This window comes from Paramisgurnus dabryanus, chromosome 15, assembly GCF_030506205.2.
Source record: "Paramisgurnus dabryanus chromosome 15, PD_genome_1.1, whole genome shotgun sequence".
NCBI lineage: Eukaryota > Metazoa > Chordata > Actinopteri > Cypriniformes > Cobitidae > Paramisgurnus > Paramisgurnus dabryanus.
The window spans coordinates 36,387,171-36,411,643 of NC_133351.1; the positions used below are offsets into that span (position 1 = coordinate 36,387,171).

The 24,473-nt window shown below is 37.8% G+C and overlaps 1 protein-coding gene across 2 annotated transcripts in view; it reads left to right on the forward strand.

Annotated features, from left to right (window-relative positions):
* Positions 1–24,473, forward strand: part of galnt13 (polypeptide N-acetylgalactosaminyltransferase 13) — an 81,419-nt gene that overhangs the window by 9,350 nt on the left and 47,596 nt on the right. For both annotated transcript variants that reach the window (XM_065273127.1, XM_065273128.1), the window contains exons 3-8: positions 1,235–1,403; positions 10,803–10,969; positions 11,216–11,423; positions 21,521–21,691; positions 21,967–22,084; positions 22,257–22,437. In XM_065273127.1, the coding sequence (XP_065129199.1) occupies positions 1,235–1,403; positions 10,803–10,969; positions 11,216–11,423; positions 21,521–21,691; positions 21,967–22,084; positions 22,257–22,437 (1,014 nt within the window). The remainder of the gene's footprint in view (positions 1–1,234; positions 1,404–10,802; positions 10,970–11,215; positions 11,424–21,520; positions 21,692–21,966; positions 22,085–22,256; positions 22,438–24,473) is intronic.

Here is a 24,473-nt window from a genome sequence, read left to right on the forward strand (position 1 = left end):
TCAATTCACAGTGGAAAGCACAAGCCACACCCACTGTTTTCTTCTGATATTCCGTTTTACTCAGAAGTACGTCAAATTCATAGACTGTAAAAAATATGGACGTAGGGTCTGTGTCATCACCCATTGGTTTGTGAAGAGCATTTTTGAAGTTCAAAGTAGGCATTGCCTGCCGTCGCTTATTGGCCGCGCGTTACCGCACATCACTCGTGGATAAAACGAAAATGGGTAAAGGCGCGGGACATAGGTGAAGCTGAGGTGGCTGGTTGCTGAAACCATGCCCTCCTTGCTCGATTCTAGTGACAGCAGTGGCCGTTCACCCCTCACTCAAGTGGCCACGCCCTTAATTATGCAGAAGTTTAAGGCTTAATATAATTTAAAAAGATGAGTTAGCAAAATTAGCTATACAGACCAAAAAAGAATTTGTACCAGGCTGTAAAAAAATATTATTTTCTACTGTAAAGTTGGGCATTTTAAGATGGAGGTCTATGGGAATTGACTCCCTTTTTCAGCCAGCCTCAAGCGGCCAGTCGATGAATTGCAGTTTAAGTCACTTCCGTATTGGCTTCATCTGAGAGATCGGAAGGTTGCCCCGCACTCACAATACAGTAGTAAAGTTGATTGCGACTTCCTGTTCTCGGTTACATGGGAAGTGTAGCACTGTAGGAATTTGGCAGAAAATGTTAATTTTTTCCAAGCATTACCTGAATGTTTAATCAAATTTTTAGGACATTATGTGTGTCTGTCACAGACAGATTTTATGACATGGATCGATGGTCCAGAACACTGCTGACTGTTGTTGGTGGATGTTAAAATGTGCATTATAAATTTGCATAGTTTTGAAACTTTGTCATTAATCGCTATGCACTGTGCAGTTTGTGAAGTTTTGGGCATCTTAATTCAAATGAAGGTGTATTCATTTGTAACATTTTTTATTCATGAAAGGCCATTGGCAAGCTATATAGGTTTCATAATGTGACATTTGCTGGTGAAACAGGATATTCACTGAGACAAAATGTAGGACTGTATTTAATCCATCAGGAATTTTTTGAATAATAGAACTGATGGTTGGAGCAGGCTTTTTTGCTTCTAATTATAATAAATAAAAATATGTTTTGTGGAATAAAAAAGGTGACAAAAGCCAGTATGATTACATTTTTGATTTAATTCTACAGATTTAAATACATTGTGAAAATCATCTGAGCTACATTTACCAAATGCTTTTTCTGTATTTTAGCGGTGATGTCACGAACCCCAGAGGCTCCTGGTGAAATGGGGAAGGCAGTGATCATTCCAAAGGAACAGCAGGACAAGATGAAAGAGCTCTTTAAAATCAATCAGTTCAATCTGATGGCCAGTGACATGATCGCACTCAACAGAACTCTGCCAGATGTCAGGCTGGACGGGTGAGTGTGTATATATGAGAAACAAATGCACCATGATCACACTATTGACATTAAAGGGATATTTCGTCTGTAGAAACATTAATCTTTATTGAGAGTGGGTCATATTTGTAGTCAAAATGTAATATAAATTTAGAATTTGGTGCCTATTTGACAGAGAAAAGACAGAACGTGACCTTAGGGCGCATCTGTATGGAATACTACAACTCCCACAATGCATAGCTCTGCAAGCCACCACCACTAATCCAGAACACCGCTCGCTCAGCTGTATGCAATTGTGTACATACATGCCACGTTAGTATAAGAAAGAAAATAAAAACACTCACTTTATAGTCAGATGTCCATTTATCCCTGCAGGCTTTGACTGTCGCGTACAGTTTCTAAACCATGTATCCAGGATGCCGCTGTCCATATACGGTATGAAGCTTGGGTGGTTGGTTCACCACACAAACGAAAGGCTTAACTCAGTTTCTTATTTATTTTTGAGAGTGCTTGGCCAAACATGTAAATAATCCCAAAGAAGAAAATGCCGCACCCTGCATACAAAACGAGTTCACCGCACAATACGTTTACTCTGCTGATGCGTGGGCTCAGCGCCTGTGCTCGTGAGTAGAAACGCGTCTGTGAAACAAACACGCCAAAACGCAAGTAGTAGTATTTCTCTTCCCTGGGACCATTCACCACACAAACATCCATATCCTGATCTGATGCAGAAATTTCATACAGAAGGCACACACAAGAGTACAAGCACTACTAGTCGGTCCAAGTTTCCGCCAGTCCGGGCTCCTCTACACAGCCGAGGTTGCCGCATCCTCCCCGGGCTCTTCTACGCAGCAGAGTGATGTCACACAGATTTGCTTAGAGCGCCTTTCAGCATACGGTCTTGTGCCACTGGCCTAAACACAGCCGTGATGAGAGAGAGCTACATCACACTCCTACTCGAGCGATATTGCTTAAATACATGAACGTGACCAGCCCCCACTCCCAAATACTTCTTGTCATTAATTGGCTTGAACACTTTTTATTTTTCATGCTGCTAGGTTTGGCCACTTTGTTTTTGTTGCAGTTTGTGGAGCCGTGGCTGTCTACAGAGACCATGTTTTTTTACAATTTGTTCAGGGAACAGGCAGCAAGCAGATAGTGAGGAGATGTTTACTGTATGAAACAAAAAAAAATTATGGCCTAAAAAGCGTGAATCCGCTTAGAGCACCTTGAAGAGTTTGGTTCCAAAACGCAATAAATCCATTTTTACTAAATTCGGTAAAAACTTGTTTTCTATACCAAGAAAGTGACAAGATGAAAACCACTATTTTCTGTTACAAACTTTCACATAGCATCTTTAGGAATCCATAATTTGATTTTCAAATATTTATTATAAAAACTGATAATTTTTCCACAAAATGCAATAAATAATTTTTTTTTTCCAAAATATTATAAATCTATTGAATCAATATATAAATGTGCATTCATATTTGCCATGTTATATTCATTTAGTTGACTAGCGGCATACACTGTTTCCTGAGTGCCTCTCGTGTAAATTATTTCTCTCGTGTAAATTATTCGTTCCTCTGTTGGGATGTGTAACAAATTTCATAGATACTTTACTGAAAAAGTGGAAGATATCTACAGCTCCATGGCTATTGATCACTCTCATTCAAGTAACAATTTTCATTGTATGTATTTATCTTTTACATTCACTAATTTTGTCACTGTTACCACAGATGATATTTCAAAGCTGATTGTGTCTATGAACTCATCTACATGTTCTCTCGATCCCATACCCACAGAGATGTTAAAAAAGTGTCTACCACTATTGTGCCCCTCTATCACTGATATTATTAACCATTCTTTATTAACTGGTCAGGTTCCTTCGGCCATTAAGTTAGCTGCCATCACACCAGTCCTTAAAAAGACTGGCGGTGTTGTGGAGGATTTGGCCTATTTCCCATCTAGCTTTTTTAGCTAAGGTCTTGGAACGAGTTGTAGCTAGTCAGCTACAGCAATATCTGACCATCAACAATCTTCTGGAACCATTTCAGTCTGGATTCAGATCAGGTCATAGTACTGAAACTGCCCTAGTTCGGGTCACTAATGATCTTCTCATTTCCGCTGATATGGGTGTATGTAGCATTTTAGTTCTGTTAGACATCACTGCCGCATTCGACACAATATCTCATGCTGTCCTTCTTGAAAGATTGTCTGCATGGTTAGGAATCTCTGGTATTGTGCTTGAATGGTTTACATCTTATCTCACAAATCGATTTCAGTTTGTGTCATTGGGGGAAAACAAATCTCTACCAACACTAGTCCAGCAGGGTGTCCCACAAGGGTCGGTGCTTGGTCCCATTTTATTCAGCATTTATATGCTGCCTCTGGATGACATCATTCGTAAGTTTGAGTTAGGGTTTCATTGTTATGCTGACGATACGCAGATTTATATCAGCATGCACCCTAATCCAAACCTTGCAGTCACAGCCCTTAGCACCTGCTTGGATGAGATAAAAGCCTGGATGCATGACAATTTTCTTAAGCTTAACCAGTCAAAAACTGAACTTCTTTTTGTCGGTACGCCAACATCCTTACTCAAGCTTAACATTTATGAATTGATAACTGCTAATGACTTTCTTAACCCGTCTTCTCAAGTGCGCAATCTTGGCGTTAATTTTGATTCTGAACTTATGTTTGATGCTCATATTAAAAATGTCTCAAAAACGGCATTCTTCCATCTTAGGTATATCGCTAGATTGCGACCATCTTTATCGCTGCCAGATGCAGAGAGGCTTATTCATGTCTTTATTACATCGAGGCTCGATTATTGTTATGCGCTCTACTTTGGTCTCCCTAATCGGTCCATCAAAAAATTACAATATATCCAAAACTCAGCTGCTCGGTTATTGACACATACAACTACTCGCCAGCATATTACTCCAGTACTCTTTGAGTTACATTTGCTACCCATACAAGCACGTATAGAATTCAAGACACTGGTTCTAACATATAAAGCCATTCACGAAACGGCCCCTGCTTACCTTTGCAGTCTGGTCACTGCGCATATCCCAGTACGCTCTCTGCGCTCTTCCAAGTCATGCATCCTACAGCAACCTCGATGTAAATTAAAGTGTATGGGTGGTCAAGAATTCCCAAGTCACTGCACCACGTTTATGGAATGCTTTGCCACCGGAAATTAGAGACTCTCAAACATTGGATTGTTTTAAGAAGTGTTTAAAAACACACTTTTTTAGAATTGCTTACTGTACTTGAATGTATTTAATCTACTATATATTTGAACTGTTTTCTAATGGTTGGTTATTATTTTAGTGTATTCTATTGTGTTTTTTCTGTATGTTGTAGCGCTCTGAGTCTAAGAAAAGCGCGTTAGAAATAAAATGTATTATTATTATTATTTGATTTTGATGGCTTACATTTCTTCCCCGCCGCAGAAAACCACCACAGGTTTATCAACGGCATCAAAAATAACATTTTTGTTTTTGTTTGTTTGTTGATCACGAAGTACAAAGTAGATGAGGAAAGATAGGATTCCATGTGAATTCAATGGGCCACCTTTGTTGTTTACAATGCGTGGATTTGTTGAGCGGATTAATGCATTGTACAGAGAAGGAGGAGTGGTGTTTATCACAATTTGGGAAAAAAGATGACAGAATAGCACAGCGGATATTGGATTTTGCATAAAATTAAGAATTTACTTTTTAAAACTGACCTGATACCATACTGATTTTGGCAGTAACTCATTTTTATTAAAAATGTATACCAATAACCAATATATAAATTAACACAAGGTAGGTCTACCTTACGTTATTTGGCAAAATACATGAAAAATATTATTAATTAAGAAAATTATTTAAATTTTCCATCTGTTGCATACTTCATAAATCTTGCTTGTGTGTTTTATATCAGCGGTTTACTATGGGCTACTGAGGATTTAATTATATTATTTGAATATAGTCAGTAGTGAACTAAAATGGGACGGTCTAAGGCAGTGTTCTTCACTCCCAATCCTGGAGAGCCGGTGTCCTGCAGAGTTTAGCTCCAACTTTAATCAAACACACCTACCTTTGATTTTCTAGTGATCATGAAGACATTGATTAGCTTGCAGTTGTGTTTGATTAAGGTTGGAGCTAAACTCTGCAGGACACCGGCTCTCCAGGACTGGGAGTGAAGAACACTGGTCTAAGGCCTGAAACTCCAGGGCTGAAAATGCGTTCCACTCCTGATCTGTGTTAAACTGACAACAGTTCTATTTTGTGAAGCTTAAAAATCTTTTGCTTTAAATCAAAACTATATTCCTTGCAAGTGTCATTTTGGGTGGAAGACGCCAGGAACATGTCCTTACCATGGCTGTGTATAGCCCCGACAAAAGGTTGCCCAAAGTTTTTTTAAACAGAAACGGTGATGTGTTGAACACCCTGTTCTGATGACACAAGAGTTGCAACTTTGATAGCTGAGAAGGCCATTATTTCTGTTCTTTTTAAAATATTTTCAGAGCCTGATGCAATCGTTATAAATACATGTTTAATACTGTAAAATACGCTTAATGTTACAGTCACTGCCCTTGCCGTCCAGAATGAAAGAGAACATTTCAACTTGAACCCATTGTGCAAAGCTGTCTCTTTAGTACCAGGTGGTTTATTTTGTAAGGGAAAAATAATATCCATCCGTTGGCCCAATGGTGGAAACCAGTTGGCATGGCGAAGGATTCTCACCCATTCTGTCTTTTCTGATCCTCACTAATGACGCTTTAACGTTACGTTATTTAGGTAGTTTTATCTGACTCCAAAAGATAAAATCTGGTTGTTTGTAATTTTGAATCAAATAGATATAATTGTTGAATTTGGATAAATGTTTTTTTTAACACTAGCTGTGTTTTATTTGAACACAAAATCAACACAAAATTACACATAATGTGTTATAAGCTTAACATAAAAATTAACAAATCCTTTTTAACAGTGCAGTTATCAATCCAATTCAAATACGAAGCATAAATCAATAAACAGTGTAATGAAATGAACATTGGAATGAACATTTTATTCATGGCAAAAGGATGAAGATCTGGCTATAGATTCTTCAAAGTAAATTAAAATAAATGATGCTGTGTCAAAGACCCAACATCATTGGGTTCATTTTTTAAATATACTGTAGAAAATCCCACATGAACCAGTTACAACCCTTTCTTTAATATCCAGAAAGAACAAAGTAATGATAAAAAAGTTGGTAGTGATTGGGCATTGTGAACTTAGGGGCTGTGACTAATCTGCATATAGTGAGTGATTGGTTACAGGTTTAAGGTGGGGGGTCTCTCAACATTGAGTGAAGTTTGCTTACTTTATTGTTACACTTTACCAATTAATTCTGTTGTCATGTGAGTGAGACTATTGTACCACTTGCACTGAGACATTTCAAATGATATCAAACAAGACCAGATTCAGATTATTTGTGCATGTAGAATGTAGTAATTCATATACAGTTTGCTCTGAGAAAATGAGGATGGCTGAATGTAGCGCTTTTTACATACTATATAGTATGGAAGTAGGCGGTTTGGGATTCAGCCGATGATATCTGACATTTACATGTTGCTGCTGATTGGACTGCAGTTCTGACACACCTACAAAACAAGAGAAACATATCTCAAACCCTGTTGCACACCTGAAGCAAAACCTTGCAGACTGGTTTGAACTTGAACGTGCCCCAGGTGTGCCACATACACATCTTGAAAAATTAAGGCCAAAACATTTTGATCGCCCCCTGGTGGCTGGCTACATGTAAACGAATGGCACATGAGCCAAACTTAAAAATCTAATAACACTCTTCCCAATGATGGTTTCTGTTTCTTTAGTTATTTCTATCTTTATTTCACAATAATTCACTGTAATGTTCAATACATATGATTTACAGTATCAGTTCTTATTCTCTTCATTTTAAGACATTCATAAAAAGTTACTGAACTCTGGCAATTTTTTCTGATATTGCAGAGATATTTTGCTCATAATAATTGAAAGGGGTGATAATAATCTTTCCCACAAGAAAAATGTGAATTGGAGAAAAAACATTTATTTCGTTTTTTGAGTTAAGGATCAAGAAACAGTGCATCTTTATTTCCACAGTCTTCTGTGCTCATATTTATAGAGAATTCCAAGACAGCAAGAGAAATATCAACCAAATATCAAATCAAAGATCAAGTATTATAGTATGCCTAAAGTATTCCAGGCAGGAGCATTACTATTTATCTGCAGTTGAAATTTCTTGCAGCTGAAGAGTCCCTGCAGGGTGTTTATCATAAAGAGATGCTGCTGGGGTTTGCTGTAATCTTTCTCTGTTTGTGGCTTTCCCCCCCTTCCTGTCACGCTGTCTGTGCAAACAAACAAGCTCTTCTCCTTACTTCTCATCCATCCATCCATCCACTACCTCTCTACTCTACTTTTATAAGTTCACTCCATCACTAACAAAGTCTTATACTTTATTTAGCTTCTCCTGGTGACACTTCTCTATTGACCACTAAATGTGAGGAGCAGATAGATTCAGCGATTTCACATACAGTTCTGTAAGAAAATAAGAATGACAAATGTATTCTCTAATTGAAGCGTGACACTGTATGTGCAGTATTAAAGGAATTGGAGTTGACATCTGCTTCACATCAATTTTGATATTACATCAAAAGACATTTAAAATGCAGGGAACCAGTTTAAAACTGGTTGGTTACAGCAAATAATGATCCCCTGCATCGTAAAATGGTGCTTGGTCTTTTCTGATAAGGTTAAGAAGAGTGGGGATAAAACAATGTAAAATGCAAATAATAAATTATGAAAGAACTAATTAATGATTTTACTGTTAACTTGTGTGCAACAGTTGTTTTATGTTGGGCTTGAGTGCTAAGGAAAAGTTTACTTGCAGGATCAATTAAAATTGTAACACAATTTATTCTTATGCCATCCCAGATTTATATGACTTTCTTTTATCAGCACATAGACCTACCATAAAAGCCTTCATAAAAGTAATGTGGGTTAATAAATGTCTTCTGAATCGAAGAGCTGACATGTTTTCTTGTATATGAGCACTTTTTTATCAGACATTTATTGGATTCTGCCAACAAATCAGTATTTCTGAATGGCCTGAGGCCGGGATTGAGTGGATTTGAAGCTAAACTATTTGATGAATGAATAATTTGTGCAGAGAGCATTCGGTTAATTATCTCGAATTTGATTAAGTTGGTATTTTGAGGGATTCCCATCTGACCTCTTCAGTTACTGGAGTCTGTGCTTTTGGGAGCTACTCCATTTTGAGAACCATATAAGATAATGTAATGGCATTTTAAATTCACAGTATGTACAATTTTTGGATAAAAATATTGTGATACTTTGATGTCATATGCCTGATTTGTAGGTTGAACTGAATTGATTAACATCCACAGCCAGGGCCATGATATAATGATGATATAAACTGGAACGTCCTATTTGAATGACGCAGATGAGTTGGTGGTGTCAGGGGTCAAAGTTATACATTTTAACAGAATGCTGTGTCATCCCGGGGATAGCTGTCCATCAATTGTAATGTGTGCAAACGGATGGAATATGATATCAAACCATCACGAGAGCAGACTGTTCTGCATGCTATCTAATCACTCTCGCAGTACTTTTATGTTTTTTTTTTGTGGATCGACCTGCAGTCAGGTGGTAAGGGTGTGGAGATGCGGGGATGGCTAAAAATGACGAAATAACGTTATAACATTTCGTCTTGTCTCGTTTTAGTCAACGAAAATCATTATTTACATTATTTTGTAAATCACTTTTAGTCTTGTTTTCATTCATCAGTAATATTGCATTATACATTTAATTAGTCATCATTATGATCAGCATTTATGTTGTGTCTTGCTCATTTTCATCATGTAATAAAGGATCGTTGAAGGTGATATTTACTCATACTTTTTGTTGATGAAAGCAACACTATGTTAGACAACAATTAAACCTGACGTCATATTTTACCGGTAATGATTGATATTTTAACTGGAAGGGGGGACATCCGTCGCCACAGCAGATAGATATATTGAGGGTTGCATTGTACCCTATTTATAGTAATAGTAGTATTCAATATCCAATAAATTTAACTAGTTAACATTCGGTAAACTGTTGCATGGATATGTAACAGAATAATCAAAGTGTTTTTCAAGCTGCATTGCAAAATAATGTTTGAGCAATATGAGTTCTGCCTATTGTTGATAAATACCATTGGTGACATTTCACAATGAACTTAAAGGCAGGATAGGCAGGAATTATCTAAAAAAACTTTTTTACAAATTTGTTTAAACTGTCTTTATATACCAATACATAAGTAAAATGTAAGTACTCTGAAAAAGAGAGTTTAAAAATCGAGTAACCTCTCACCACTGTTTTAAACACAGCTCATTTTTCCATTCACTTCATCCCCTCCCTTCTGGGTTTCTTCTAAAGCCACGCCCCCAAAACACATGAACGCGCGACACTGACTGGCTCTGCTGGGAGCGCGGTGCATGTAGTAACATCATGTCACAATCACATGTAATAATACACCTAACTACTTTATCACTATGAATATAAACAAATAGGATGGCTTTTAGTACTCACTATTAAGCCAGTGTTTTGCATAAAAGAGTTTCCGTGATGAAAGCATTGTTGACTCTGATGAGGACTACACTCCGGAGACAATACCACTACCGCATCGTCGACTCGAGGAAAAGCCACGTGATATTTACTCTCGTTTGATTGCTTCGTTTATTCCTTTTGTTTGCCTTCGCTGACCGCATATGCAGGTACTGTGAGTTCTGAATGCTCTTTCTCTGCCATACTTTTCCTCTTCCTAGAGTGCCTCGTGCACGTTCAAATCAATCGGGTGTGCGCATGTGTGGGCAGATCCCATAGCAACAGCAACAGGGGTGGTGCCATGGTTGCGAGAGAGAGTGATAGTCACGCAAGCCAATCATTTGTTTCGTCCCGAATGGAAATAATGAGCTGTGTTTAAAACAGTGGTGAGAGGTTTACAGACACTCGAGTTTTATACTCTCTTTTTCAGAGTACTTACATTTTAATTATGTATTGGTATATAAAGACAAATTTGTAAAAAAGTTTTTTAGATAATTCCTGCCTATCCTGCCTTTAAGTAGTCACATTGTGGGATAATACACAGCATGTCATCAGTGTCCATATCTGTGTAAGCGCTTACTAGTGCCCAAACCCATGTACATAATGTTTTTATCCAGGGAGCTGGTTAAACTCTCATTGTCAATAATTAACCTTGATTCAATGATTCAGTGATTTTTGCTGTGCAAAACCAATACCTAAAATGCATAAAAAATGACTCTGCATTCTTTTGTGGTTGGTATCAGTCATATTTTTACTCTGTCCTTGTGTTTCCTAGATGTAAGACGAAGACATACCCTGATGATCTCCCAAACACCAGCATTGTGATCGTGTTTCACAATGAGGCATGGAGTACTCTCCTGAGAACCATACATAGCGCCATAAACCGCTCACCCAGACACCTGCTGCTGGAGATACTACTGGTAGACGATGCCAGCGAGAGAGGTGCCAGTCACATTACCATCATAATTCTAATTGTGTTTTAACATGGGTCCACAAGTCTTTAATTTCACACATAGTCTTTATTATTTACGCATATACACAATTGTACTCATTGTGTCTCAGAGAGCATCAAGCAGGTCTTCAGACTTTTGTTGGTGTTGTTTGGGTCAGCGTAAACTAGCTAATATAGTTTTTTAATAACAAGAACTGGTCTACTAATATTGATTAGTTATTTGTGGTTTTATCCAGATTTCCTAAAGAGGAAACTAGAGGATTATGTTGCTAATCTAGAAGTTCCAGTGCGCATTTTGAGAATGGAACAGCGATCTGGTTTAATACGAGCACGGCTGAGAGGGGCAGCTGCTACACGAGGGCAGGTTATCACCTTCCTGGATGCCCACTGTGAGTGCACCGCAGGGTGGCTGGAGCCACTGCTGGCCCGGATTAAAGAGGACAGGTGAGCTTCTAATGGTTAGGACCGCAACTTCACCCCTCCTACAAAGACAAGCCGCTATATTTACTGTGCTCCATTTGACCACTGATTCACCCTTCTCCATTTAAAATTCACATGCACTCTAAACTGTTTGCAAATACAATGTTGGTAAAAATAGGATTGTTAGACACTATATTGTACTGGACAGCAACCTCTAAAAGCCCAATTTTATTCTAATGTTTCATCTAGCTATACTTTATGTATGACGTTAACTGGCTGCTACAATCTTTGTGATTGATGATCAAGTCGCATACACTGCTGTTTTGTAGGTCTGGGCTGTGCTGGGTAGATTAGATGGTAAGCAGATGGTAGATTAGATGGATTAGATCAGTTCTCGTAATCAGCGTGTTTGGATGCAGTAGGAAATGGACAGGAAAGAAGATCTGTTCGATTTGGACAAGAGCCAGATTGTTATGACAAGGCAACTGGGTTAAAGTACCTCTGAAACATCAAGGTACTGTATGTGGGTTGTCCTAGGAGGGACAAATCACAAACTGGTGACAGGTGTTAGGTGCCCAACACTCATCAATACACAAAGGCTTCTATAAATATATAATCATACAAATATATAAAATGAAAAAAAAAAATCAGACACTCTGCTTTCAAATACATAAACATTTAAAATTAATTAAATTAGTTTTTTTATAAATTGGGTAAGAGCTTTAATAAGGGCTAATATATATTTATAATATACAGTGAAGACTGTGCAGTATTATTTTAAATTTGATTACTTTAAATTTGAAAATTACAGAAAATGACAGACCAACCTGAAAAACATAAACATTTCTAAATAAATAGTAAAATGTTAAAATTACCGTATCACGTCCAACAGTGTCAGTATCCTGTTCAGCCTGGCACAAAATGATTAGCTGAACTAATGTTTTAACAAAACTGTTTGCTTGAAAGACAGGTGAGTTGTCTGTTTGATAAAAAAATCTTATTAATGCAAAAATTGGTACTAACATGATTTCATTTTTTGAGAATAGTAACTAACTTATTCAGTCTTCCATTCTTTTCACCTCCGTTTGAATGTCTTTTATATTTTTGATTCATGGTTTCTCATATAATAATCCTATTATCTATCTTACTGATGTGCAGTGTCTCCATTTGTAAAATGATCTTTATTACATTTGGATAGATTCAGGTACAGTCAGAACAGTCATTCAGAATTACATTACCGAAAAATATCCTGTTACTCCTACAATCACACAGATTCTGTAGCACATACCGCTCACCCTCATCTTCCGATGTGTTTAACACTTGAAACCTCTCAATGTCAGAGCATGCATGGTGTACTGCATATTTTAAAGCGGACAGAGAATGAAAAAATGTTTTACCTTGTCTTTGTTGAATAATGGTAGTCTACCCGCATTCACGAACATAGCAGCAAAGTCAGCCAATCAGTAATGAGATTGCAAGTTAAGCCAGTAGGGGGAGCCAAATGGGTGCAAAACAATCCCCCACCCTAATAGAGCTATCTGAGAGAGGTTTTTAGGAAGCTTCAAAGGCATTACAGACCAAACAAAAAAATTTTTTGCCTACATGTCACATCAAAGAACAAGAATAAATACCCCGTTCAATCAATCGATGTCCCCTTTAAAGGTATTTTTTGTGCCCGCTCTAGCTATCTCTAAGTAGTAAGGCTTATGAGTTAGTCATTTTGATATTTCAAGCATTATGTGGTTCCTGTACTGAGTTTGCATTGATCAGAATTAGTCTAGTGCTCAAGCCAGATGTGTTTATAACATTAGCAGTTGAATGTCAATAAATATTGTTGAGTCATCTCGTTGATAAAGAGAAAACGTTGTCTGAGGAGTTTCTAACTCAAGTTCATACGTCCGCTATTATCCACTGGGTGGCGATCTTACCCAACTTAAACACTGACGCATTCACGCAACACTGAAAACAGCATGTTTTCATCAGGCTCTGAATCTGATCTCTTACAAAAGTTCTTCAAAAAAATGGAATTATCTCTGCTTTTAGCTGAAAATTTGAGAGGTGATAAGAGAACAAATGAAGGTAGGATGAAACGTTTTTTTTTGTTGTTGTTGTTCTTTCATTTGATATTTTATGTTAATTTAAAGTAGATAATTTTTCTGCAAGGCATTAAACTAAAACTGGGTGGCAACTAAAAAAAAAAAAAAAAAAACGCTGATGGTGAAAGAGTTAAAGGGACACTTCACCCATTTGCATTAATCTTTGTAAAGTTAGAACCCCAGTCTTGTTTTAGAATGGTAATGCATCATTTCCTCAGTTGCCACTGAGACAGGAGGAATACAGATTTCAGTGTTGCACTTCCTTCTTTCAATGATGTAAAAATCATCATTTTGCATAATTGAAAGAAGGAAGTCCAATATCTTTGTTGAGGGAGTGAGACTACAAACACCCATTTTCTTGGTTAAATAGGCACCAAATTCGAAATGTATGTTACATTTCGACTACAAATATGACGCACTTTCAATAAAGATTCATGTTTCTACAGGTGAAATGTACGGAGACCGCGAGGGGACATGGTGGTGGATAATATTTGGGATGAGAGGGAATTTTTTTTTTATAGCTTTTGCGTTCCCCCGAGAAGCTTTTTGCGTTCTCTCGCAAAACTTTTGCGTTCCCCCGAGAAACTTTGCGTTATCTCGCAAAACTTTTGCGTTCACTCGAGAAACCTTTTGCGTTCCCCTGAGAAACTTTTTGCGTTCCCCCGAGAAACTTTTTGCGTTCACTCGCAAAAAGAGCCTATGTTTCCGTGAGGACCCACAGCGCTTCACAGCGTCACCTGAGACAGTTCACAAGGTAATGGCATCATTGATGCCAGCTGTTTGTAGATATGATATATAACTAATGTTATTAAAGAATTATACCGTATTTCTTTGTATTTAAGTCCAAGTTCAAAATAACACTCTATAAACCGCTACATTGTGAATGCATTGAGCTGTCTGAACCATTGCTGACGGGAGATAAAGTGTTTATCTGAACTAAAAACATGACCTGTTTCACAATGGAGTGGTTTAAAGAGTGTTATTTTGAACTTGGACTTAAATACAAAGAAATACAATATCATTATTTAATAACAGTAGTTATAACAGCGGACATCAATGATGCCATATGGTGTAGTGCTGGGAACACGCAGCTATACGGAGTACCCTTATTAGATGGCATGGGGTAGCCTATATCCACCTCTAAATGTGAAATATTAAATATTTATATAATTTCTATAATGATCCTAATGCTGAGGAGCCAAGCAGCATAAGTTAAGTGACAATACTAGACCATTTTGGAGTGAACTAAGGCTATGCAAGACTATAGCCACTTACATGCCACTGTTTATTTTGAATTTGGACTTAAATACAAAGAAATACCGTATAATTCTTTAATAACAGTAGTTATATATCATATTTAAACAGCTGGCATCAATGAACTGCCTCAGGTGACGCTGTAAGAGCCGTAGTTTCTTGCAAAAACGTAGGCTCTTTTTGCGAGCGAACGCAAAAAGTTTCTCGGGGGAACGCAAAAAGTTTCTCAGGGGGACGCAAAAGGTTTCTCGGGGAACACAAAAGTTTTGCGAGAGAACGCAAAGTTTCTCGGGGGAACGCAAAAGTTTTGCGAGAGAATGCAAAAAGCTTCTCGGGGGAACGCAAAAGCTATAAAAAAAATTTTCCCTCTTATCCCAAATATTATCCACCACCATGTCCCCTCACGGGCTCCGTAGAAATGCTCCTTTAAGCATGCTTCCAAGCATATTTGATCATCACTTCAACAGTTGCCCAATATAAATGTTAATGTATAAATTAGATTAATGGTGATTTATAAAATAAACACCACAGTCTTAAATCATATTTTCATTGTGTCTTTGCTGCATATGTGTTGGTTGGGAACTGGGCTCTGTTTCAGTCACACTTGATTCTGAGGAACTACTTTGTTTGGCGGAAGAGTAATATTTGTACTAATATAATTACAACTTATTTGTGTTTTATTTTATAAAATCCCGCTAACGTTATGCATCTGAAGTAACCGTTTTATAAATGCAATAAACCCCTCGAAGCGTTGGGTTACCAGTTTATTGCTTTAATGTGCACGCCCCCTTACTTCGATGCTTAAGGTCATTGTCCTGCTGCATTAACAAACTACACTGAGCTTCAACTGAGCTTCCAAATCTTGATGTTCTCTCCACCATACTTCACTGTTGTGATGATGTTTTGCTGTTGGTAATTTGTGCCTTTTTTGTGCCATGGTATTTTTCCTGAACAATTCAACTTTTGTTTCTAAATGAGCATGCTACGCATGCCTAAATGAGCATGCTCAGAGGTCCTAGTCCAAGCTCTTGTCCTGTCCAGGCTGGACTACTGCAATGAGTGGTCTTCAATGAGCCAAATAGGGTGCACGTCACTCCTCTCTTTGTCGAGTTACATTGGCTTCCTATAGCAGCTCGCATCAAATGTAAAGCTCTGCTCCTGGCCTTTAAAACCACCACCGGGTCAGCACCCCTTACCTTCACTTACTTATAGAGCCTTATGTACCCTCTCGATCCCTGTGCTCTGCCACCGAGCGGCAGCTTGTGGTGCCATCTCAAAAAGGGAAAAAAACATTATTAAGCACCTTCTCTGGAGCTGTTCCACAACTGTGTAATGATCTGCCGGTCGCAACACAATCTGCTGACTCTGTAGCAGTCTTTAAGAATCGGCTAAAAACCCATCTCTTCCACCATCACCTCAATTACTAATATAGGACTTATTATCTTTCTTTATCTCTATCTGTACATTCTTACGAAAATTTACTAACCAACCCTTGGCTATGTATACTGTGTTAGACTTGATGATACTATTTCTAGTGCACTTATGTATTGCTGTTCTTGTGTTGCTATATTTGCTTCTATTGTTTACCCTGAGTTGTAAGTCGCTTTGGACAACAGTGTCGGCTAAAGGACTAAATGTAAATGTTTTATCCATAAAATATTTTCCCAGTAGCACTGGGGTTTGCCAAGGTTCTCTTTTGCAAACTTTAGGCTCACAGCAATGTTTTTCGGGAGAGTAGTGGCTTCCTCCGTAGTGTTCTGCCATAGACACTGTGCCTGTTCATAGGCTTACATATGGTAGACTCATGAACAGAGATTTGTGCCAGTTCCAATGATGTCTTCAAGCCTTTAGCTCAGGGATGGGCAACTTCTGTCCTGGAGGGCCGGTGTCCTGCAGAGTTTAGCTCCAACCACAATTAAACACACCTGAAGCAGCCAATTAAGGTCTTACTAGGCATACTAGAAACATTTAGGCAGGTATGCTGAGGCAAGTTGGAGCTAAACTCTGCAGGACACCGGCCCTCCAGAACCAAAGTTGCCCATCCCTGCTTTAGCTGATACTCGTGGGTTCTTCTTTACTTCATTGAGTAATCTGCGTTGTGCCTTAGGAGTCATCTTGGCTGTGTGCCCACTTTTAGCAAGGGTAGCTACAGTATTAAACTGTCTCCATTTATAGACTATTTGTCTAACTGTTGATTGATGGATGTTTGAAAATTTTGAGATTGTTTTGTATACCTTTTCAGCCTTATGGAGTGAAACAGCTCTTGATCTGATATCTTTAGCCCCTTCTTGCGTAGTATGGTTCAGAAGAGCTGATGTTTCTTAAGGACAGCAATCTTAAAATGTTTTAAGTGTCTTTTTATCAACCAAAGAGTGACTCAACCACACTTTGAATTCATTTTATTTCCGACACAAATGAGCTTTCATTAAAGTAATAAGTCTATGAGTTCACTTACATTTTCCTCCAGCACTATGAATGTTTAATGTTTTTATTTGATTTTTTTAAAGAAACTAGAATTATTTGCGTGTTGTCAGCTTATGCACATTGTATTTGTTTGTTGTGACCTAGATGAGGATCAGATCACATTTTTTTGGCAAATCACTGTAGAAAGCAAGTATATTTCTGCGAGTTCACAAACGTTTTCTTGCCACTGTATCAGGTCCATCACAGAAAATCTAATAATTTCCTATTAATTCAATAGAATATTTTCCATACCAATATGGTGTGGTAGTTTCAATATTATAAAGTCACTTGCAATCCATTTCTTTAGTATAGATCAGTGGTTGCATCTAAAAGTTATGTAATGCAGGAGTATTCTTGTAGCTCAGTTGGTACAGTACAGCCTCACATTAGCAATGTAACAGTCATGATAATAATGTACCTTAAATGCACTGTAAGTTGCTTTGGATGAACGTGTCAAACAAATGAATACAGTATGTTTAAATGCATATGAAATAGACATGGGCCTATAACCGGTTTCAAGGTATACTGAGGTTTTAAAGAGACAAGGTTTTAAAACCACAAACATTTTCTGTGATACCGTTTTCAAGGTATGAACTGTTTACACAAAATCAATTAAATCATGTAATATTATTCATGTTTACAATTCATTTCAAAATTCAAAGTATCAAAATGCTGGTAATCTTGGTGATAAAGCGGAAGTTACCTCTATTAAACTGCCACGCAGAGAGCTCAGTGTTGTATGTGTAAACAATGGCGGGTTATGACTTCATCTCCACGGTCCGTATTTTGTTGTTTTCACTTCTGTGGTAAACGCTGACCGTCGCGCAGTTTCTCAGTGACTTTAAACAGAATTGAAATGGCGAAGAGCATCTTGAACCTGCATCTTGAACAGCTGTTGAAACATAGGCCTCATAGAGTATGTGTGGAGAACCTGGGCTTTTTGGCAAATAGTTGGTAAGCTGTTTGAAACAACTGTGGTGAAGAGATGTGGATGTTAACTCCAGATGTGCAGTGTGCATGTGGAGACATCTGTATACAGTGCTGGGGTAAACGTGTAATTTGTATCAAAACATTATGATTGGCTTGAAGCTGTCGCATTCTGATGCCATCTATTCTAAATGCTGGTAATCTTTGTTCTCCATTCACACATAGCACTCAATTAAAATTTCTGGTAAATTACTGGTAATCTTACAACCTTCCTAACTGGTAAATTGGCAACACTAATTTACCAAAAAGGTTCTGTTCACACATGACCTGTTAACTGCAATTTTGTTATAAACATATCACTGAGCCCACTTGAGCATAAACACAAGACACTTTATTTAACAACCACAAACAGCAACTTATGGTGATAATAAAACCAAAATGTGTGAAAGTATATATGTTTATAAGTTTTATGTTGATTATAGTTTTTGGAATATGCAAATTTGCAGAAAATTGCCACTCACTAACTAAATGCTTACCACAGTTAAAAATATGTAAAGAATAATTGACGACGGGCCATTGAATTATTAGAAAAATAATGCACACTCGGCCATGGCCACGACGTTGAGGTACATTTACATTATAAGTGACTAGCAGTAGCAGAGCGATGCGATCTCATTGATTTCAATGGAAGCTTGGCATCTGGCGACATGAGCGACAGTGACCATTGATGGCTGGATGGCCGTGTCCAGTTGCGCGACAAAGTTGAGAAAACTTTATGCACATTTTGAACGACATTCGGTGCAACTACCAATGTGAGCAAAGCAGAGGAGTTTACGTCATCCGTCTCTCGTCAGTTACTGGAGTGGACGTTACTCATTTGTTTATGACAACTAGATATAGAAACGCCTCTTTTGAAAGATACGAGGGACACACAGCGACAAAGTCCCTTATAATGTGAATGTACCTTAACACCTCGGGTGTGCATTATCTAAGGAATAATTGACGACGGGCCATTGAATTATTAGAAAAGGTTACACCTCGGGTATGCATTATTTTTCAATAATTCAACGACCCGGAGTCAGTTGTTCCACTTATACTATGGTAACCACACCTCAAGACATTGATCACATGATATATTTAAGGGATTTGTCCAGTGTTTTTACTTAAATCGCTATTGTGAGTAGGACTATTTCTTTCGTGTCTTATCCAAAGGCTCTTTTGCTTGTTTCCAAAACGTAATTTTAAAGCTGGCAATGGAGGCTTGAGCCGTTGATAGCATTCTAATGCAGTTATTAATGAAGCATTCAACAGACCCGTAGTATAAAATAAGTTTAAGTTAGTGTTAAAGTAAAAATGCACTAAAGATAACAAAAGTTCTCTTGAGTTCATATTCTGCGGTGGGCATTTTCAGGTTGACAGTAAATCTAGCTAGCCCAATGAGATTGGAGGGGGGGCACCAGAGGGGGCAATCATATTCCAGGGGGCTGGTGCCATCCCGTGCCCCCCCCCTCTAGACACACACCTGACAGTTTCTTGCGCACGGATCGAGAGACTTCTGCATGCCAGAGACTCAGCTGCACAAGCACAGATAGAGCAAGCACAGAGAGAGAGAGACCTGCACCTCCCTGGTGCTTATAAAATTTCAGAAAATACTAATTTGTTAGTGGATTATTTCCCGTTTCTCTGTCAAACTCAGTCTAACATGCAGGAATGCCAAGTTGACCATGCTTATTTACATTACGCGGAAAAGAAAAATCTGTTACATCTGACATTTTATTTTTACACTAAGTTACAGACCAATCAGCAGCCATGTAACATGCAGTTATTGACAGTTATTAACAGAGTTATTGACAGAAAAGCTGACAAGTTACATAACAATACGACCTTTTCAGCTCATCATGAACGTGAACATGGGAGGCCCCTGAACTTGGGAGGCCCCTGGGCTTCAGCCCAGGTAACCCCGTGCATTAAAGCGGCCTTGTATGTATGAAAGGGACTATTGACTACAGGTATGTCAAAGATGTTATTTTGTTATATTAAAAACAATTTCAGCTGACATTTTAATACTTTTCATTTTAACTTGGATAAATCCTTTTATGAAGTCTTGATTTTTTGGGGGGGGGGGGGGGGGTGTACTAGAATCAGTTTGCTTGATTGATGTTTTTAATGTACCGTAAGTTACATATACAATATTTTAAAGCTCCAAAAAGCGAGCATCCATCGAAAACAAATCCATGCAGTTATGAATTATTTTCCAAGGTGAAGCAGTCAGTTTTGGTAAGGAAATGTTTATATTTTAAACTTTATATACTGCGGCGTGTTCACAAGAAAGTTGAGGTCAGGTGTAAGGTGTAAGGTTGTTACAAAAACCCATCGCTTTCCCTCTGAACACACAAAACAAGGTAAATAATGCTATCAGATATAAATAATGATGTGTTGATTCTCTTAGCTCCCAATATTTACTGATTAGGAAGTTTCCAGACCACTATCTGTTATTTCATGTCAGCGTAACAATAACTCTGATGGGTAAATCTCCTCAGTGGGTATGTTTTTGTTTTGCAATTGTCCTAGACCTCAGTGGTTGAGCAGAGGTTGTGGTTTCGATCGTAGGGAATACACATTCTGATGAAATGTATACCTTGTAATGTCGCTTTGGAGAAAAGCATGCCAAATGTGTAAATGTAAATAGCTACAGGGTTTTAACTGTGGCCACAAATACAGTAGTGCACATATATTTTGGGGTTTACAAGTCACTTTGTAAAAGTGTTCATAAAAATGCTTCTTGCTTTGTATTGTTTGTGCTTCTTGTGCACCTAATAAAATTTTAGATCACACATCAATAACATCCATATGATATAGCCCTGTATCAAGAGGAGATAAAAGTAACTTTGTGTTGTAATAACTTTTAGGTGTAAATGCAATTTAGGGTGTTCATCTATATGGGGTTATATGGGGTCATAGTGATATCTGTACAGCTTTAAGTAAAACAAGAAGGGCTACACAATGTCTTCTCAAAATCAATGGAAACATCTCTTCACGTTTTAAAATAGTTATATTAAATATGTGTAATGCAATGACCAATTAAAAACCAAAAATCAAATTTCCGACAAATTAGACAAGTACAACAATTGAATCCTGAATTATGTTAAAACGCTACACATATCAATATAAAATATTTTAGCTGCTGTGTGTTGCCCAGTCTAAGACACAAAGGTTAATTATTTTTGAAGTTGGTTTTCTCATATCCAGTTAGTCTTTCATCTAGTAGTTCATCAGTATATGCATGCAGCAGAAAAAAGCAGAAATTCTTGATACAATTGGTTGCACTCCACTGCCATGTTTAGCTGAAGGTGAATGGGTTATTTCTGTTTGTTATTCTAGGAGAGCTGTGGTCTGCCCTATCATTGATGTCATCAGCGATGAGACATTTGAGTACATGGCTGGCTCAGATATGACCTACGGGGGATTCAACTGGAAACTCAACTTCAGATGGTATCCAGTTCCTCAGAGAGAGATGGACCGACGCAAAGGAGACAGGACCCTCCCTGTAAGGTACAGAAAAGCATGAACATGCTAAAACAGTACAATGTGGACATATTTTAACTTCCAAAAATTGCAATACATTTAACATTAAAAAGCATGTACGTGTTCAAATCTTTAAATACATTATTCATCAAGATGTTAGACAGGTATCATCTCAGAAATTGTGTGAAATTGCATCAAAGTGTTATATATAAATATCAGCCATCCTTAAGGTCTAGATATAAGCATCAACGATTAAAAACCCCATTTCGGTTTACAGATGTATCTCTCAATATTTTCCCCAGAACTCCAACAATGGCCGGAGGTCTGTTCTCCATTCACCGCACATATTTTGAAGAAATTGGCATGTATGACTCGGGTATGGATATATGGGGAGGAGAGAATCTCGAGATGTCTTTTCGGGTGAGTGCTCAGTTTTAGCAATTCAAATGCCAGTTTTGTGCTTTGTCATACAACAATACAATTATGATTGAGTTCTGTACTACTGTGCAGTATGTGGAAATTTGTATTAGTTTGATATAGTCTGTTTGTTAATATACTCTATAATTATAGTTTTGTGTGTGTTGGACAACAGATCTGGCAGTGTGGAGGATCTCTTGAGATAGTCACATGTTCTCATGTAGGCCATGTATTTCGTAAAGCCACGCCATACAGCTTCCCTGGTGGAACTGGTCAAGTTATTAACAAGAACAACAGACGATTGGCTGAGGTCTGGATGGATGAGTTTAAAGATTTCTTCTACATTATCTCACCAGGTAATGCTTCTTAGAAATCTATAGAAGACTTACAGTACTGAAATTAAACACCTTTGTATGTTTGGGTTGTATCATGAGCTGGTTCCTTCGCCAGTATCATAAAGGACAATAAACTATCTATCTATAAAGAGTTATATTAGAAAATGTCCTGGCTGTTTATAATTCTGATTTGAAGCCCAAAAGTCCATCCATCCTTAACAGAAATAATCCACATGACTCCAGGGGGCTAATAATGGCCTTCTGGGGGCAACTTATGTGATTTTTATAAGAAATATATAAATATTTAAAACTTCACAAACTAAAATAACTAGTTTTCAGTAACGACCGACGTGCATTCACAAGATAGTCTGTTTTATAGATCTGGTGATAAAGATTTACCTGCACTGCTCTTCGATAAGATAACTAGCAGGGCATTTCATTCTCTAGTCTAGTGATAAACCCTATGCCCTAATAATGTCTCTGAGGACCCTATCATCTGTTTTGAAAGCTATTCTGTGTAATACACGGATATTGTGTATGCTGTCTTTGTAAGATGATTACAACCGGTTCTACCCAAAGCCTCTTTAAACCGAAACTGAACCAATGATCACGCCGGTAAGAGAATTGGTCGCTCTAACAAGGAGTTAGGTTATACAATGCACAGATTTCAGACACTAACTGGCCTGCACTGTTTCTCTGGAGGTCATGAAAAAGGATTCAGGAGTGATTGACAGCATAATACGTAATACGTATCATATTCTGTATATGTACAGTAGTTTTTGGGGATGTAACGGTACACATAGCAAACTATTTCAGTACAGGACTTCCGGTTTGGTGCACATCGCACATGAGTGCTAAGTTTTAAGATGCCGTGACAAGTTAAAAGAATTTCAACTTTTGCAGGCAGTGCCGCTTATCAATGTCAGGTCAAGAACCAATCAGGAAACCCTGGAGGCGGGATAAGCATTGCAAGGTTTTGTTTACAGTAGCAAGTTGGCAATTTGCATTATTCCTTGCATTATTATTTTTATTTTAGTTAAACCAAGCAGATGTTTTATTTTAAAATCTGTCCTCTCCACACCTAAATTGCTATGTTCATCTGTGTAAATCATTATATCCAGTCTTTCCACATGACCTGAAACATTTTTTAAGAAATCTGTATTACCTACAATATCTCACACATACCATCATGTGTTCTGCAGACACAATGCAAAACCCTAACAAAAAAAAAATAATTCATTGTATTATTAATATTGGGTATTTACCTTATCCGGTAAATACTGGATAAGGTACTGCTTGCTTTGGCAATGGTTGCTGTAGTAGGTGATGCAGGCTGACTGAAATGTCATATTGATGCTGTAGTAATGTGGTTGTATGTTCTTAAACAATTAATATGTGTGTTAAAATAACACATAATGTGTTAAGTAGCATAACACAAAAAAATTTGTAAAAAAATTAAATTAACCTTTAAAATTGCTTATTGTTCTGTCATGGTGACTGTTTTAATCATAGCAGCATCATGTCCTTGCATTTTTGATAAAATGTTTCCATGTTCATTTTAATCCATAAACAATGCACTGTCACTTTAATTGAGCGTTAGCAGCGCAGCAAAAATAGTCTTGGCGCCGAAACAATCACAGTACTGCTGTTATAGCTCTGCTCCTGCTGCGTGTGGCTGCGTCACATCTAAGTGCAGTGTGAATACTCTAACCTGTTAACATAGACCCCAAAATAATATGCACCACTTATGGGTGTGGAATGAAAAGATAAATATTTTCCACTACAGTACTACAACCATTTGTCTTCCATTCATATGAAATGGACTTTTCATGACAGTCAGCAGATTTCTCCACGCCACTGCAGATCAGTGAGAAAAATATTTCACTCTGATGTGAGATGTGCCAACTTTTATAAGTGTCTGGCATTGTGCTTCAGTAAGTGTCTGAGTTGAGCTCAGCTGTTCATATATTCATGAGCGTTCTGTTTTTCTTATCTGCATCTTGCCCCCAGGGAGATGTTTGAAAGAAAAAAAAAACACAAAATTGTGTACAAGGACA